The sequence below is a fragment of the Aethina tumida genome, chromosome 4, assembly GCF_024364675.1.
Source record: "Aethina tumida isolate Nest 87 chromosome 4, icAetTumi1.1, whole genome shotgun sequence".
Taxonomy (NCBI): domain Eukaryota; kingdom Metazoa; phylum Arthropoda; class Insecta; order Coleoptera; family Nitidulidae; genus Aethina; species Aethina tumida.
Window position 1 is genome coordinate 6,785,469 of NC_065438.1, and position 14,719 is coordinate 6,800,187.

General features: G+C 30.6%; 1 protein-coding gene across 4 annotated transcripts in view; it reads right to left on the reverse strand.

Moving 5' to 3' along the window:
* The window catches only part of LOC109603517 (serine/threonine-protein phosphatase 2A regulatory subunit B'' subunit beta), a 70,142-nt gene that overhangs the window by 27,629 nt on the left and 27,794 nt on the right, over positions 1 to 14,719 (reverse strand). For all 4 annotated transcript variants that reach the window (XM_049966108.1, XM_049966110.1, XM_049966111.1 and 1 more), the window contains exons 2-3: positions 10,236 to 10,279; positions 215 to 495 (exon numbers count right to left, since the gene is read on the reverse strand). In XM_049966108.1, the coding sequence (XP_049822065.1) occupies positions 215 to 378 (164 nt within the window). In that variant the 5' untranslated portion in view covers positions 379 to 495; positions 10,236 to 10,279. The remainder of the gene's footprint in view (positions 1 to 214; positions 496 to 10,235; positions 10,280 to 14,719) is intronic.

Sequence of the window (14,719 nt, forward strand, 5' to 3'; positions counted from 1 at the left end):
TTAGTATATGTGAGACAAAAGTTGATTTTTATTATTAATTTACCTCAAAAACTATTATTTATTTTAGCTTTCTTAAGAAGATGATTAATGTTAGACAATTCAAGGCAAAAATAAATTGTAGTCATTAATTTAGCTTCAAAACACTTGTTCAGACTGCTCTTTTTAAAGAAATTGAAGAAAAATTGAGAATTGAGAAGAGAAAACTGGTTCTCACCCGAGTTTCGAGGTGTCTCCTGCGGCATGGCAGCTGATGAGATCGGCCGGCGCCAAACCCCTCGACTTCCAGTTTTGGTAGATGGCCTCCGCCTGATCCGAGATTTGTTTCGCGATCGCCGCGATGTCATCCTCGGGATCCCTCCTGCGCGCCGTCGTCGCCATCTCACCAAATTTATTGTCCAAGGACGAAATCCTTTCGGCTTGTTTACCGTATTGCTTCAGCCTTTCCGCAGAATCTGTCGCGACCAGTGCGTACGCAACCTCATTATTGTCATGGACCTGAAACAGGATAATTTGTCAAAATTTTGATATGACAAGAATAGTCAGTAACAATTGCACAACTAATTTCATCAGTGAATTCAACAATAGAAATTACTGACAGCTAAACAACGGATGAATTTAAGGACAGTTTGACATTTGATTTAGTCCACAACTGTCTTAATTGTAAACAAAACAGCTTAAGGAGTTCCATAACTGTATTAATTGTATACAAAACTACTTATGATCTTTCACCATTATGTTAATTGTATACAGAGCAGTTTTACAAATGTGCTAATGGTACATAAAATTAGTTGGGGAGTTTCCTAACCTCATTAATTGTATACAAAACTGGTAAACAAGTTGCATCACTGCCTTAATAGTATGCAGAGCAATTTAGAAAGTATCACAACTTTCTTAACTCTATACAGAATAGCTGAAGAAGTTTTAAAACTGTGTTAATTGTACACAAAATTATTAAAGAAGTTTCACAACTTTCTTATTTGTATATAGAATAGCTTAGGTAATTTTAGAACTGTATTAATTGTATACAGATCAGCTTAGAAGATTAGAGTAGTTTAGAAAATTTTTCAACTGTATTAATTATATACAGAATAGCTTAGGAAGTTTCACGACAGTCTTAATTTTATACAAAATAGCTTAGGATGTTCTACAACTGTATTAATTCTATACAAAGTGGCTTAGAGAATTCACAACTATCTTCATTGTATACAAAACTCCTTATAAACTGTCTTAACTGTATATAGAATAGCTTAAGAAGTTTCGAAACTGTCTTAATTGTATATAGAATAGCTTTAAAAGTTTTACAACTGTATTAATTATATTCAAAGTGGCTTAGTAGATTCTCAACTGCCTTAATTGTATACAAAACTGCTTAGAAACTGTCTTAACTGTATATATAGAATAGCTTAAGAAGTTTCAAAACTGTCTTATTTGTTTAGAAAATAGCTTTAGAAGTTTTACAACTGTGTTAATTGTACACAGAATAGCTTAGGAACTTTCACGACTGTCTTAATTTTATACAGAATAGCTTAGAATGTTTTATAATTGTATTATTTGTATAGAGAATATCTTTAGAAGTTTTACAACTGTATTAATTGTACACAGAATAGCTTAGGAAGTTTCACGACTGTCTTAATTTTATACAGAATAGCTTAGGATGTTTTACAACTGTATTAATTGTATACAGAGTAGTTTAGAAGATTCACAACTGTCTTAACTGTATACAGAATAGCTTAAGAAGTTTTACAACTGTGTTAATTGTACACAAAATTATTAAAGAAGTTTCACAACTTTCTTATTTGTATATAGAATAGCTTAGGTAATTTTAGAACTGTATTAATTGTATACAGATCAGCTTAGAAGATTAGAGTGGTTTAGAAAAATTTTCAACTGTATTAATTATATACAGAATAGCTTACGAAGTTTCACGACCGTCTTAATTTTATACAGAAAAGCTTAGGATGTTTTACAACTGTATTAATTCTATACAAAGTAGCTTAGAGAATGTACAACTGTCTTAATTGTATACAAAACTGCTTATAAACTGTCTTAACTGTATATAGAATAGCTTAAGAAGTTTCGAAACTGTCTTAATTGTATACAGAATAGCTTTAGAAGTTTTACAACTGTATTAATTGTACACAGAATAGCTTAGGAAGTTTCACGACTGTCTTAATTTTATACAGAATAGCTTAGGATGTTTTACAACTGTATTAATTGTATTCAAAGTAGCTTAGTAGATTCACAACTGTCTTAATTGTATACAAAACTGCTTAGAAACTGTCTTAACTGTATATAGAATAGCTTAAGAAATTTCAAAACTGTCTTATTTGTATAGAGAATAGATTTAGAAGTTTTACAACTGTGTTAATTGTACACAGAATAGCTTAGAAACTTTCACGACTGTCGTAATTTTATTTAGACTAGCTTAGACAGTTTTACAACTGTATTAATTGTATACATAGTAGTTTAGAAGATTCAAAACTGTCATAATCGTATACAGAATAGCTTAAGAAGTTTTACAACTGTATTAATTGTACACAGAATAGCTTAGAAACTTTCACGACTGTCGTAATTTTATTTAGACTAGCTTAGACAGTTTTACAACTGTATTAATTGTATACATAGTAGTTTAGAAGATTCAAAACTGTCATAATCGTATACAGAATAGCTTAAGAAGTTTTACAACTGTATTAATTGTACACAGAATAGCTTATGAAGTTTCACGACTGTCTTAATTTTATACAGAATAGTTTAGGATGTTTTACAACTGTATTAATTGTATTCAAAGTGGCTTAGAAGACTTACAACTGTCTTAATTGCATAGAAAACTGCTTAGAAACTGTATATAGAATAGCTTAAGAAGTTTCAAAACTGTCTTAATTGTATATAGAAAAGCTTAAGAAGTTTCACAACTGCCTTAATTGTATACAAAACTGCTTAGCAACAGTCTTAATTGTATACAGAATGGCTTTAGAAGTTTTAAAACTGTGTTAATTGTATACAGAATAGCTTAGGAACTTTCACGACTGTCTTAATTTTATTTATAGTAGCTTAGACAGTTTTACAACTGTATTAATTGTATACAAAGTGGCTTAGAAGATTCACAATTAACTTCGACAACTTCCTACACAAAAAAGGCATTAAAAATCAATATAATAGCCAAAACGCCTCCGCAACTTCGTCACTTTCGGTTCCACCGGTATAATTAAGCTCGTTGGCCAAAATGTATGCTTCTTATTTTAATTAATAGAGTTTTGTTTAAGATGAAATTTGTGCAATTTACTTTTAAGGCCGAAAAACGTAATAACCTATTTTTTTTTTTAAATAAAGAATTTAAAAGAAACAGTTTTGAATAAAAGTATGGGAGAAAATTTCATTTATATGATCTAATACTGAATTACTGACCTTGCAATTGAGACGCATTTATCCAATTAGAAACAGCTGAAATAACTGTAATTTTTCACAGATTGCTCATAATTTATTTTATAACGGAAGCAAGATCGATATAAATTGTGAATCAATTCAGTTTTTTCCTAAGGAAGTTCTACATTGTGACCCAGTTAGTCCTTTTATGAAGAGAAATTAATAAAAAAAAAAAAAAAAATTATAATTACAAATGTTTAAACGATGGTAAGGCGTGGCTGTGGTGCTCTCTTGAATTTTAATGTCATTTGCATTTTAGTTCATTTATTAGGCGCGTAATGATGTGTAGAAAGTTTTTCAACTTTTTACCAGTTTCAATGGTTCTAATGAGGAATTAACCGGGACACTTTGGGACCGACGACAACTTACCACCTTTAATTGTTCCGTGACTCAGCCACACACTTTTTTCATGTTCTAATGTGTTCAAAATTTGGACGACGTTAAATAAAAAATGATGGATCAACGACACGATGTGGCTGGTTTGGAGGCTATCGAAAATATTTTTACGACCGACACCTTCGCAAAGCGACTCTGACCTTCCTCCTTCCCATTATCAATTATTTAACGTGCCATATGTTCGCGACTGTTTTATAATGAAATAATAATAATCCCATTAAACGGCCATAACAATAAAGCATCATGTGAACGTACGCCTTTTTTTCCACACGGCTATTTAGGCGTTCCGTTGCTCCATTTGGGAGGTTTGCAACATTCGAAATAAACCACAACAATCAATCTTACTTTCTAATTAGGACGTATCGGTATTTAAAAATAACTGCAATCAATAACAAAACCCAGACGAACATATGTGGTGGTCATTATTAACTATTTATGTAAAGAAATTGAATGTGAAATAACAGTTGTGCACTTTTACTTTCTTCAGCAAATCATTTACAACAAGAATATGAACAAAAACATCCGTTCCATATTTTATTTTTGTTTGTCTGAACATTTGTTCTGTCTGTTTATAGGAAAATAATGAAAACAAACTTTTACTTTCTTTATTAATTAAACAGTTATGTATCGACAATTTGTATTATTTATGCTTGTAAGCAACGAGTTCGTTTTACATTGTTTTATTCTGTAAAAAGAAAAGCAATAATTTATCTACAATAGTTGGATAATAAATAACTGGAACCGTCGGACCGATATCAATTTTTTTTAAAATCCCTATAAAAAATATCGATTGCTCGTTTGAATAAATTATTTTACGCCCACATCTCGATTTTCCTTTGCAAACGAGACGCAAGGAGAATAACCAAAAGTTCACAGAGGTTCGATTCATAATTACTTTCCATAAATTAGTTTTTTTGAAATTCAAAGATAAGTCAATTACCTTATTCAATAAGATTAAATTAATTAGTTTCTGTAAGGAATTTTGTCATTTAATTAACAATTTTATGTCTTTATTAGATAAAATTTGATTAAAAAATTAGATACCCATATTAACTGCCCTTAATTAGTTAGTTTTTTCGTCTAGTTTATAAAATTCGCATTCGGTTGTCTTAAACACATTAATGGACCTTGATTGTGAAGTAAGATAAGAATGATAAAACGGTTTCCGCCCAAATATTTGTGTTCGGACAACGGTGCGACCAACAGGAATATCCCGATGTTATTTCTGGATGGACTGGGACGTCTGCCAATTATTCTACTGCTTTCGAATGCAAACAGCCTGTTAAACTAAACGAACGGCGGAATTCTAACCAAAACAAATGGCTCTAAAAAAAAAAATTTCGAAACCACTTTCTCTCATTAGTTTCTTTGTTTGTATAGTCGAATTTATGCAAAACATCGCCATATTTACAACTCTCATGGTTTTAATAAGAGTTGCGTGAAAAGTTTCAGAACTGTCTTAATTATATACAAAATTGTTTAATAAGTTTCATGACTGTCTTAATTGTATACAGAAAAATTTTAAAAGTTTTACGACCGTTTTAATTGTAAAGAAAATAGTTTAATAAGTTTAAATTGTATAAAGAATTGCTTAAGAAAGTCTCACAACTGTCTTAATTGTATACGAAACTGCTTAAGAAGTCTCACAACTGATTTACTTGTATACAAAAGAGCTTAGGAAGTTTTACTACTGTGTTAATTACATACAGAATAGCTTAGGAAGTTTTACAATTGTATTAATTGTATACAGAGTAGCTTATTAGTTTAATACCTGTCTTAATTTTATACGAATCTGCTTAAGAAGTGTCTTAAGTGACTTAATTGTATACTGAAGAGCTTAGGAAGTTTTACAGCCCAGTTAATTGTAGACAGAATAGATTAGGAAGGTTTACAACTGTATTAATTGTATACAAAAAAGCTTATTAGTTTCACAACTGTCTTAATTTTATACGAAACTGTTTAATAAGACTCACAACTAATTTAATTGTATACAGAAGAGATTAGGGAGTTTTACTACTATGTAAATTGTATACAGAATAGCTTAGGAAGTTTTGCAGCTCTGTTAATTGTAGATAGAATTGTTTAGAAACTTTCACGACTGTCTTAATTGTATTCAGAATAGCTTAGGAAGTATTACAACTGTATAGAAAAACACTTATTAGTTTCACAACTGTCTTAATTTTATACCAAAATTGCTTAAAAAGAGCTTATGTAGTTTTAATACTGTGTTAATTGTATTCAGAATAGTTTAGGAAGTTTTACAATTGTATTAATTGTATACAGAGTAGCTTATTAGTTTAATAACTGTCTTCATTTTATGCGAAACTTTTTAAGAAGTTTCGTAAGTAACTTAAATGTATACTGAAGAGCTTAGGAAGTGTTACAGCTTAGTTAATTGTAGACAGAATAGCTGAGGAAGGAATACAACAGTATTAATTGTATACCAAAATCCTTATTAGATTCATGACTGTCTTAATTTTATACGAAACTGTTTAAGAAGACTCACAACTAATTTAATTGTATACTGAAGAGCTTAGGAAGTTTTACTACTATGTTACTTGTATACAGAATAGCTCAGGAAGTTTTACAATTGTATTAATTGTATACAGAGTAGCTTATAAATTTAATAACTGTCTTAATTTTACATGAAATTGCTTAAGAAGTTTCGTAAGTGTACTGAAGAGCTTAAGACAACTCTGTTAATTGAAGATATAAGTGCCTAGGAAGTTTTAAAACTGTCTTAATTGTATACAGAATAACTTAGGAAGTTTTACAGCTCTAGTAATTGTATACGGAATTGCTTAGGGAGTTTCAGTTCTTAATAGTATTCACAATAATTTAGGAAGTATTACAACAGTATTAATTAAATACAGAAGAGTTTATTAGTTTCACAACTGTCTTAATACGAAACTGCTTAAGAAGTCTCACAACTGTAATTGTATACCGAAATGCGCGGAAGTTTCATTTTATACAAAACTGTTTAAGAAGTTTCACAACTGACTTAATTGTATACTGAAGAGCTTAGCAAGTTTTACAACTGTGTTAATTGTAAAATAGTTTAGACACAACTTTTACAACAGACTTAAAGGATTAAAGAATAGTTTAGAATGTGTCACAACTGTCTTAATTGAATATAAAACTGCTTAAATGTATATAAAATAGCTTAGAAACTTTCACGAGCTTTAACTGAAAAGAGAATAGCTTAAGAAGCTTTACAACTGCATTAATTGTACATAAACCTTCCTGGAAGTTTCACAATCTTTTTAATTGAACACACTTCTGCTTAGTTTCAGTGTTTTTATTGTGTACAGAACTTCCAGGGAATTTTCAAGACTGCATTAAGCTCAAAATTCTTCTAACACTATAAAAAAGACAGATGTAAAACTAAGATAAAACAAGCGATGAAAGTTAAACAAAACACATTAAATTACCATAATCGTCCCCGATCGATTTAATTTTTATCGGATGATCTAGCCAAACAGCCGGTTCGTTCGCGTGGCCTTCTACGGCACAACAATTGCATACCAGAAGCAGACTAAAAGTCTGCAGGAATTTTGCATTGATGAGACCTTGATTGGACAACTCGATATGGGTTTTTAGAATCCACGATCCAATTGTGTCATTACGGTTTCATTAATTTCGTCGGCTTTTTTATTGGCGGACGTCGGCTGGTAAGCGCCAAGGCGAGTACCGTACACACAATACCGACCAAATAAGTATCAATTTTTTGCTGTTTATTATAATGACAATGTAAATAAATAAATCTACTGACAAGGTCGCACAGAAATAACCATATAAGCGTTCAAATTAGTTTTCTAACCAAAGTCGGACTGTTCATTGCAATAATTAATAACTACGGTAGTTCCGTGTATGCAAATTTTAATTGTGCTACCAAGTAAATAGTGAGTATGTGCGATTATAAGATAAGCAAACTACTGCTGTGCGAAATATTTTTAGACCTGTCGTCGAATAAAGCCTCCAAATTATAAATGGCTAGTTGTAAATCTTCCTTTGTGTGTTGCCACCAAAAATTTATTAATGCGGACACAAATTCTTAACACTACTTTGATATATTAAGTTAGGGAAAAAGGAATCCATTAATTTTTCAATAGATGACTGAAGTGATCGATATCGATCAAGTATCGATCAAACAATGTTCGTTGGACTAAACATCGACCTTAAAATAGTTTGAAACCATTTGCACAGAGCTTATTAGTTTCACAACAGTCTTAATTTTATACGAAACTGCTTAAGAAATCTCGTAAGTGACTTAATTGCATAATGAAGAGCTTAGGAAGTCTTACAACTCTGTTAATTGAAGACAGAATTGCTTAGGAAGTTTCACGACTGTCTTAATTATATTCAAAATAGATTAGGAAGTATTACAATGGTATTAATTGTACACAGAAGAGTTTATTAGTTTCACAACTATCTTAATTTTATACGAAGCTGCTTAAGAAATCTCGTAAGTGACTTAATTGCATAATGAAGAGCTAAGGAAGTCTTACAACTTTGTTAGTTGAAGACAGAATTGCTTAGGAAGTTTCACGACTGCCTTAATTATATTCAAAACAGATTAGGAAGTATTACAACTGTATTAATTGTACACAGAAGAGTTTATTAGTTTCACAACTATCTTAATTTTATACGAAGCTGCTTAAGAAATCTCGTAAGTGACTTAATTGCATAATGAAGAGCTTAGGAAGTCTTACAACTCTGTTAATTGAAGACAGAATTGCTTAGGAAGTTTCACGACTGTCTTAATTATATTCAAAATAGATTAGGAAGTATTACAATGGTATTAATTGTACACAGAAGAGTTTATTAGTTTCACAACTGTCTTAATTTTATACGAAGCTGCTTAAGAAATCTCGTAAGTGACTTAATTGCATAATGAAGAGCTTAGGAAGTCTTACAACTTTGTTAATTGAAGACAGAATTGCTTAGGAAGTTTCACGACTGTTTTAATTATATTCAAAACAGATTAGGAAGTATTACAACTGTATTAATTGTACACAGAAGAGTTTATTAGTTTCACAACTGTCTTAATTTTATACCAAACTGCTTAAGAAGTCCCACAACTGATTTTATTGTATACAGAAGAACTTAGGAAGTTGTACAAATCTATTAATTGAAGACATAATCGCTTAGGAATTTTCACGACTCTCTTAATTGTATTCAAAATAGCTTAGGAAGTGTTACAACTGTATTAATTGTACATAGAAGAGCTTGTTGGTTTCACAACTGTCTTAATTTTATACGAAACTGATTAAGAAACCCCACAACTGATTTAATTGTATACAGAAGAAGTTTTACAACTCTGTTAATTGAAGACGGAATTGCTTAGGAAGTTTCACGACTATCTTAATTGTATTTAGAATAGCTTAGGAAGTATTACAGCTGTATTGATTGTACACAGAAAAGCTTATTAGTTTCACAACTGTCTTAATTTTATACGAAACTGATTAAGAAGCCCCACATCTGATTTAGTTTTATACAGAAGAGCTTAGGAAGTTTTACAACTCTGTTAATTAAAGACAGAATCGCTTAGGAATTTTCAGGGCTCTCTTAATTGTATTCAAGGAAGTATTACAACTGTATTAATTGTGCACAGAAGAGTTTATAAGTTTCACAACTGTCTTAAATTTATACGAAATTGCTTAAGAAGCCCCACAACTGATTTAATTGTATACAGAAGAGCTTAGGAAGTTTTAGAACTCTGTTAATTAAAGACAGAATTGCTTAGAGTATTACAACTGTATTAATTGTACACAGAAGAGCTTGTTAGTTTCACCACTGGAAATATCCCATATTTTAAGTTCAATTTTTTATAAACATCAAACTTTATTAATTTTTATTTTTTTTTAATAAAAAAATATTTTATAAGATTTTTTGTAACAATTATAAATACAACCAATTTTTGAATAAATATACACAGAATGTAGGTTTATTTTTCGCATTTTCAGAAAATATTAATAATATTCAATTATTATTGGTTTATTTCTTGGAACAGTGTATTTAACAATAATTTTTCTATGTCAATAATTACCAAATGTGAAATAATTAAATGTAATCAATAACAAACAACATTGTTATTCTTCTAGTTAGTCAAATATTTGAGTCGTGCTTCCGGATACTCCGTTTATTGATATTTATTGGCGTCGCTCGTAAATAACGACACAATAGATCCAATACATTATTATTCAAATAAAACCACCAAGTTAAGTTGCTTTAATCCAATGTGACCGTGTGTTTTGTATGGTGAATAGGGCGTTGACATTTAACCCCGAGTCCCAATTTACATTGTTGCAACAATTAAAATACATTTAACGTATTAACCCAATTTAATTAAAACGATTTTAATTGGAACAAAAGGAAGGAACCGATCATTAATTAATTTAAAACTATAAACTTACCTGAAACGTTTCAGTTTGGGCTCAATTCCTTTACATATCACCACCTGAAATCAATGTGTAAATATTAATTATTTATTTTAATTTAAAACTAACAAAGCTTAATAATTTTTGTAACTTTTTTTTTTAATTAAATAAAGTAATCAGAGCTTCGGTCTGTTTTAAAGTATACTTTGTGATGAGTTATATGAAAAGTTGTCCAACTGAATTATGCATTTTGTTTGGTCTGTTATTAAAATGAAACGACATTCAACCCACAGTCCTGAGGTTAGAAATAATGAATAATTTGAAAATCTCAAGAATTTACTCCGGCACAATTTAAACTATTCATTAAACCTGTCTATGAATATTCATAAAGTTGCGGCAGTCTTAAAGCAAGTCCGTTTATCCCGCAGTTTGAATGTCGAAAGCATCGCATCAAGATCACAAGACCAAACAATTAATAATTGTTGGCCCGAAGCGGATTGCAGCACATCAGAACGTAATTATAGATCAATGGTGTTCCCTTGACGGGGTTCTCTCATTTCGGATCGGTGTGATTAGATGAACAGCCGTACGTGATGTTTCCCACGCCTAATAATCACCGTGCACTCACTTTAAATGCTATTTTCACCAACGGAATCGTTTTTAATAAGACGAAAGTCGATTGGAAACTGTCGGTTTTTCGAATCGTAAATTGAATTTTATCGTGGCAGCCGAGATGACAAAAGGGCAAAGTTTGTTGGAACGCTCAAGTCACTCCAGGGTGATCCATTAAATGCTTAATGTTGCTCGTTGTGGTATTATCAAGGGAATTAAAGTCAAACATTAATATACCACTATACAATATAAATTGTTTAGTTTGTTCAAATGATAAGATAAATATTGAGAGAACAATTATACGTACAATAGTTGCTATAATTATAGCAACTTATTAAAATATATACTCCAAACAAGTCAGCTAGTTATTCTCAGATTGTGGAGTCGGTGCAAAGTAATTGGCATCATTCATAGAAGACCATATAAGGCTCGTCAGAGTTTCATAACCGTCTTAATTGTATACAGAATAGCTTAAGAAGTTTTATAACTTTTAATTCTATGCAAAACTGTTTTAATTGTATATAAAATTGATCAGGAAGTTTTATAATTGTCTTAATAGTATACAGAATAGCTTAGGAAGTTTCATAACTGTCTTAATTGTACACAAAATAGCTTAGGAAGTTTCATGACATTCTTAATTGGAAGGAAGTTTAAAAACTGTCTTAATTGTATACAAAATAGCTTAGAAAGTTTAAAAACTGTCTTAATTGTATACAGAATAGCTTAAGAAATTGCAGAACTGTCTTAATTGTTTTAATTGTATACAGAATAGCTTAAGAAATTGCAGAACTGTCTTAATTGTTTTAATTGTATACAGAATAGCTTAAGAAGTTGCAGAACTGTCTTAATTGTATATGGACTAGCTTAGGAACTTTAACAACTGTCTTAACTGTATACAAAACTTATTAGAAAGTTTTATGACTGTCTTAATCGTATACAAAACTGATCAGGAAGCTTCATAACCTTCTTAATTGTATACAGAATAGCTTAAGAAGTTGCAGAACTGTCTTAATTGAAGACAAAATAGCTTAAGAAGTTTCATGCCTGTCTTAATTGTATACAGAATAGCTTAGGAAGTTTAACAACTGTCTTAATTGCATACAAAACTTATTAGGAAGTTTTATAATCATCTCAAATGTATACAGAATAGTTTAAGAAGTTGCACAACTGTCTTAATTGTTTTAATTGTCTACAGAATAGCTTAGGAAGTTTAAAAACTGTCTTAATTGTATATAAAACTGATTAGGAAGCTTCATAACCGTCTTAATTGTATACAGAATAGCTTAAGAAGTTGCAGAACTGTCTTAATTGTATATGGACTAGCTTAGGAACTTTAACAACTGTCTTAACTGTATACAAAACTTATTAGAAAGTTTTATGACTGTCTTAATCGTATACAAAACTGATCAGGAAGCTTCATAACCTTCTTAATTGTATACAGAATAGCTTAAGAAGTTGCAGAACTGTCTTAATTGAAGACAAAATAGCTTAAGAAGTTTCATGACTGTCTTAATTGTATACAGAATAGCTTAGGAAGTTTAACAACTGTCTTAATTGCATACAAAACTTATTAGGAAATTTTATAATCAACTCAAATGTATATAGAATAGTTTAAGAAGTTACACAACTGTCTTAATTATACACAAAATAGCTTAGGAAGTTTCATAACTGTCTTAATTGTAAACAGAAAAGCTTAGGAAGTTTAAAAACTGTCTTAATTGTATACAAAACTGATTAGGAAGCTTCATAACCGTCTTAATTGTATACAGAATAGCTTAAGAAGTTGCAGAACTGTCTTAATTGTATATGCACTAGCTTAGGAACTTTAACAACTGTCTTAACTGTATACAAAACTTATTAGAAAGTTTCATGACTGTCTTAATCGTATACAAAACTGATCATGAAGTTTCATAACCGTCTTAATTATATACATAATAGCTTAAGAAGTTGCAGAACTATCTTAATTGTACATAAAATTGATTAGGAAATTTTATAATTGTCTTAATTATATACAAAATAGCTTAGGAATAAATTAGAAAGTTTTATAAATGTCTTAATTGTATATAAAACTGTATTAATTGTTTACAGAATAGCTTAGGAAGTTTATCAACTGTCTTAATTTGATACAAAACTGTATTATTTGTAAATAGAATAGGTTAGGGTTAACTGAATACAAAACTAATCAAAAACAATGACCGGTTGCATAAAGAAGACATCTTAATCGAGATGAAGTTGTTAAGGCCTTTGCACTTCTGCAAGAAGGTCTATCGCAGAGGTACGTGGCAAACTTGCTCCAAACAAGTCAGCCAATTATTCTCAGATTGAGGAATCGGTGCAGAGAAATTGGTATCAGTCATTTATCTACTCAAACCATAAGAAATCTGGAATAACTTGAATAATCTTCAAGAATTAACTCAACAGCTTCAGAGGAATGGAAGAATGTACCCCAAGAATTGAACCGTTATTAAATATATTGATATATAATAATCAAAATATACAATTAAATCTATAAATTAATTAAAATTGACAAAATAAACATATCAGGAGTAGTATAATAATAATATTATTAATGATACATTTTTATTTGATAATCATAAATTTATTAGGATTATTGTGATGGGTCTTGATTATAATTTCTGTTTTTTATATTCTTAGGGCAGAAATCACTTGTTTATAATCATTATTTACATACTTAAAAATGATAAGCTTATCAAATTATGGAACAAAATAATCATACAATATATCAAAATAAACATACAATCAAATAAATATACATCTAAAAATATATATTGTATATTTATGTATTATTTTTAAAAACAGTTAAATAACCATTGTTGATCAAATTATATTAAAAATTGTTTTATTTGTGTGACTAAAATCTAACAATAGTAATAGTGTGTTTGAGTTGCTTTTACAGGAAACGCATTCAGTCATAGTTCTGTGGCAAGAATCTAAATTTACACCTTCCAGCATCTTCCTCGGGTTTTTGATGACCCAGATTATGAGTTAGGTTGGACTGGCACCAAGGCGGAAGGTTCCAGATTCTTTGTGTGTTACAGCCAGATTAATATTCAACCAGATAATCACTAATTAGTTCATTAATTGGTTTATTTCATTCATAATTATCACAATCAAACAATTGATTGATGGATTGGTATCTAATTAATAATACAAACTAACTAATGGTACATTAATACGTCCTCAATCACGACGACAAAGGCCCAGGCTCAGGCATAGCAAAACGTTTGGTTAACAGTAATTGAATGCACTGCCATTAATTGGTGTTTCTAATTCATTTCAATGCCGCATTGTGACCGATAATTGCGCGTTTATGAGCGTACAGGAACAATTTCGATTCGTAGTAAGTCCTACGGTTGCTGAACTTCATTCATGACGGATTTTCAAGGCGACAACGACAAAAACAAACGTTGTGCAACGCGCACAACTGTCACGTAAACGTATTTTAAATGAACGTACGGCTTTTTACTGCCGCTTACTGGAATGGTGGAATTTCAGAAACAGGACTTTTAAATTTCGTAATTGCACGCGGAAGGAAACGTACTTGGAACTGCGGATGAAATTAACAAGTTTAACATGCCTTCGGTGCCTTGTGATGTTTTATTTCCACGATAAAAGCCGGTGTGCGGACGAAATATTAAGGAAAAACGTTACACAGCTGAAAATAATTACGATTGTTAGTGTGTCATGTGTGAAATGCAGAGCTGTTAATTAACAATGTGTTATTTGCATCCAAGTCTACTTTTCTTATTACACCCACGGTGTATTACGATGTTTATTCATGTTTTCCACCCACGATTAGCACTTGACCCCCTAAGAATGACTGATGCATATGAGACAAGATGAATCGACTAAAATATTCGAGAATGGGTTAGGAAGTATCACTACTG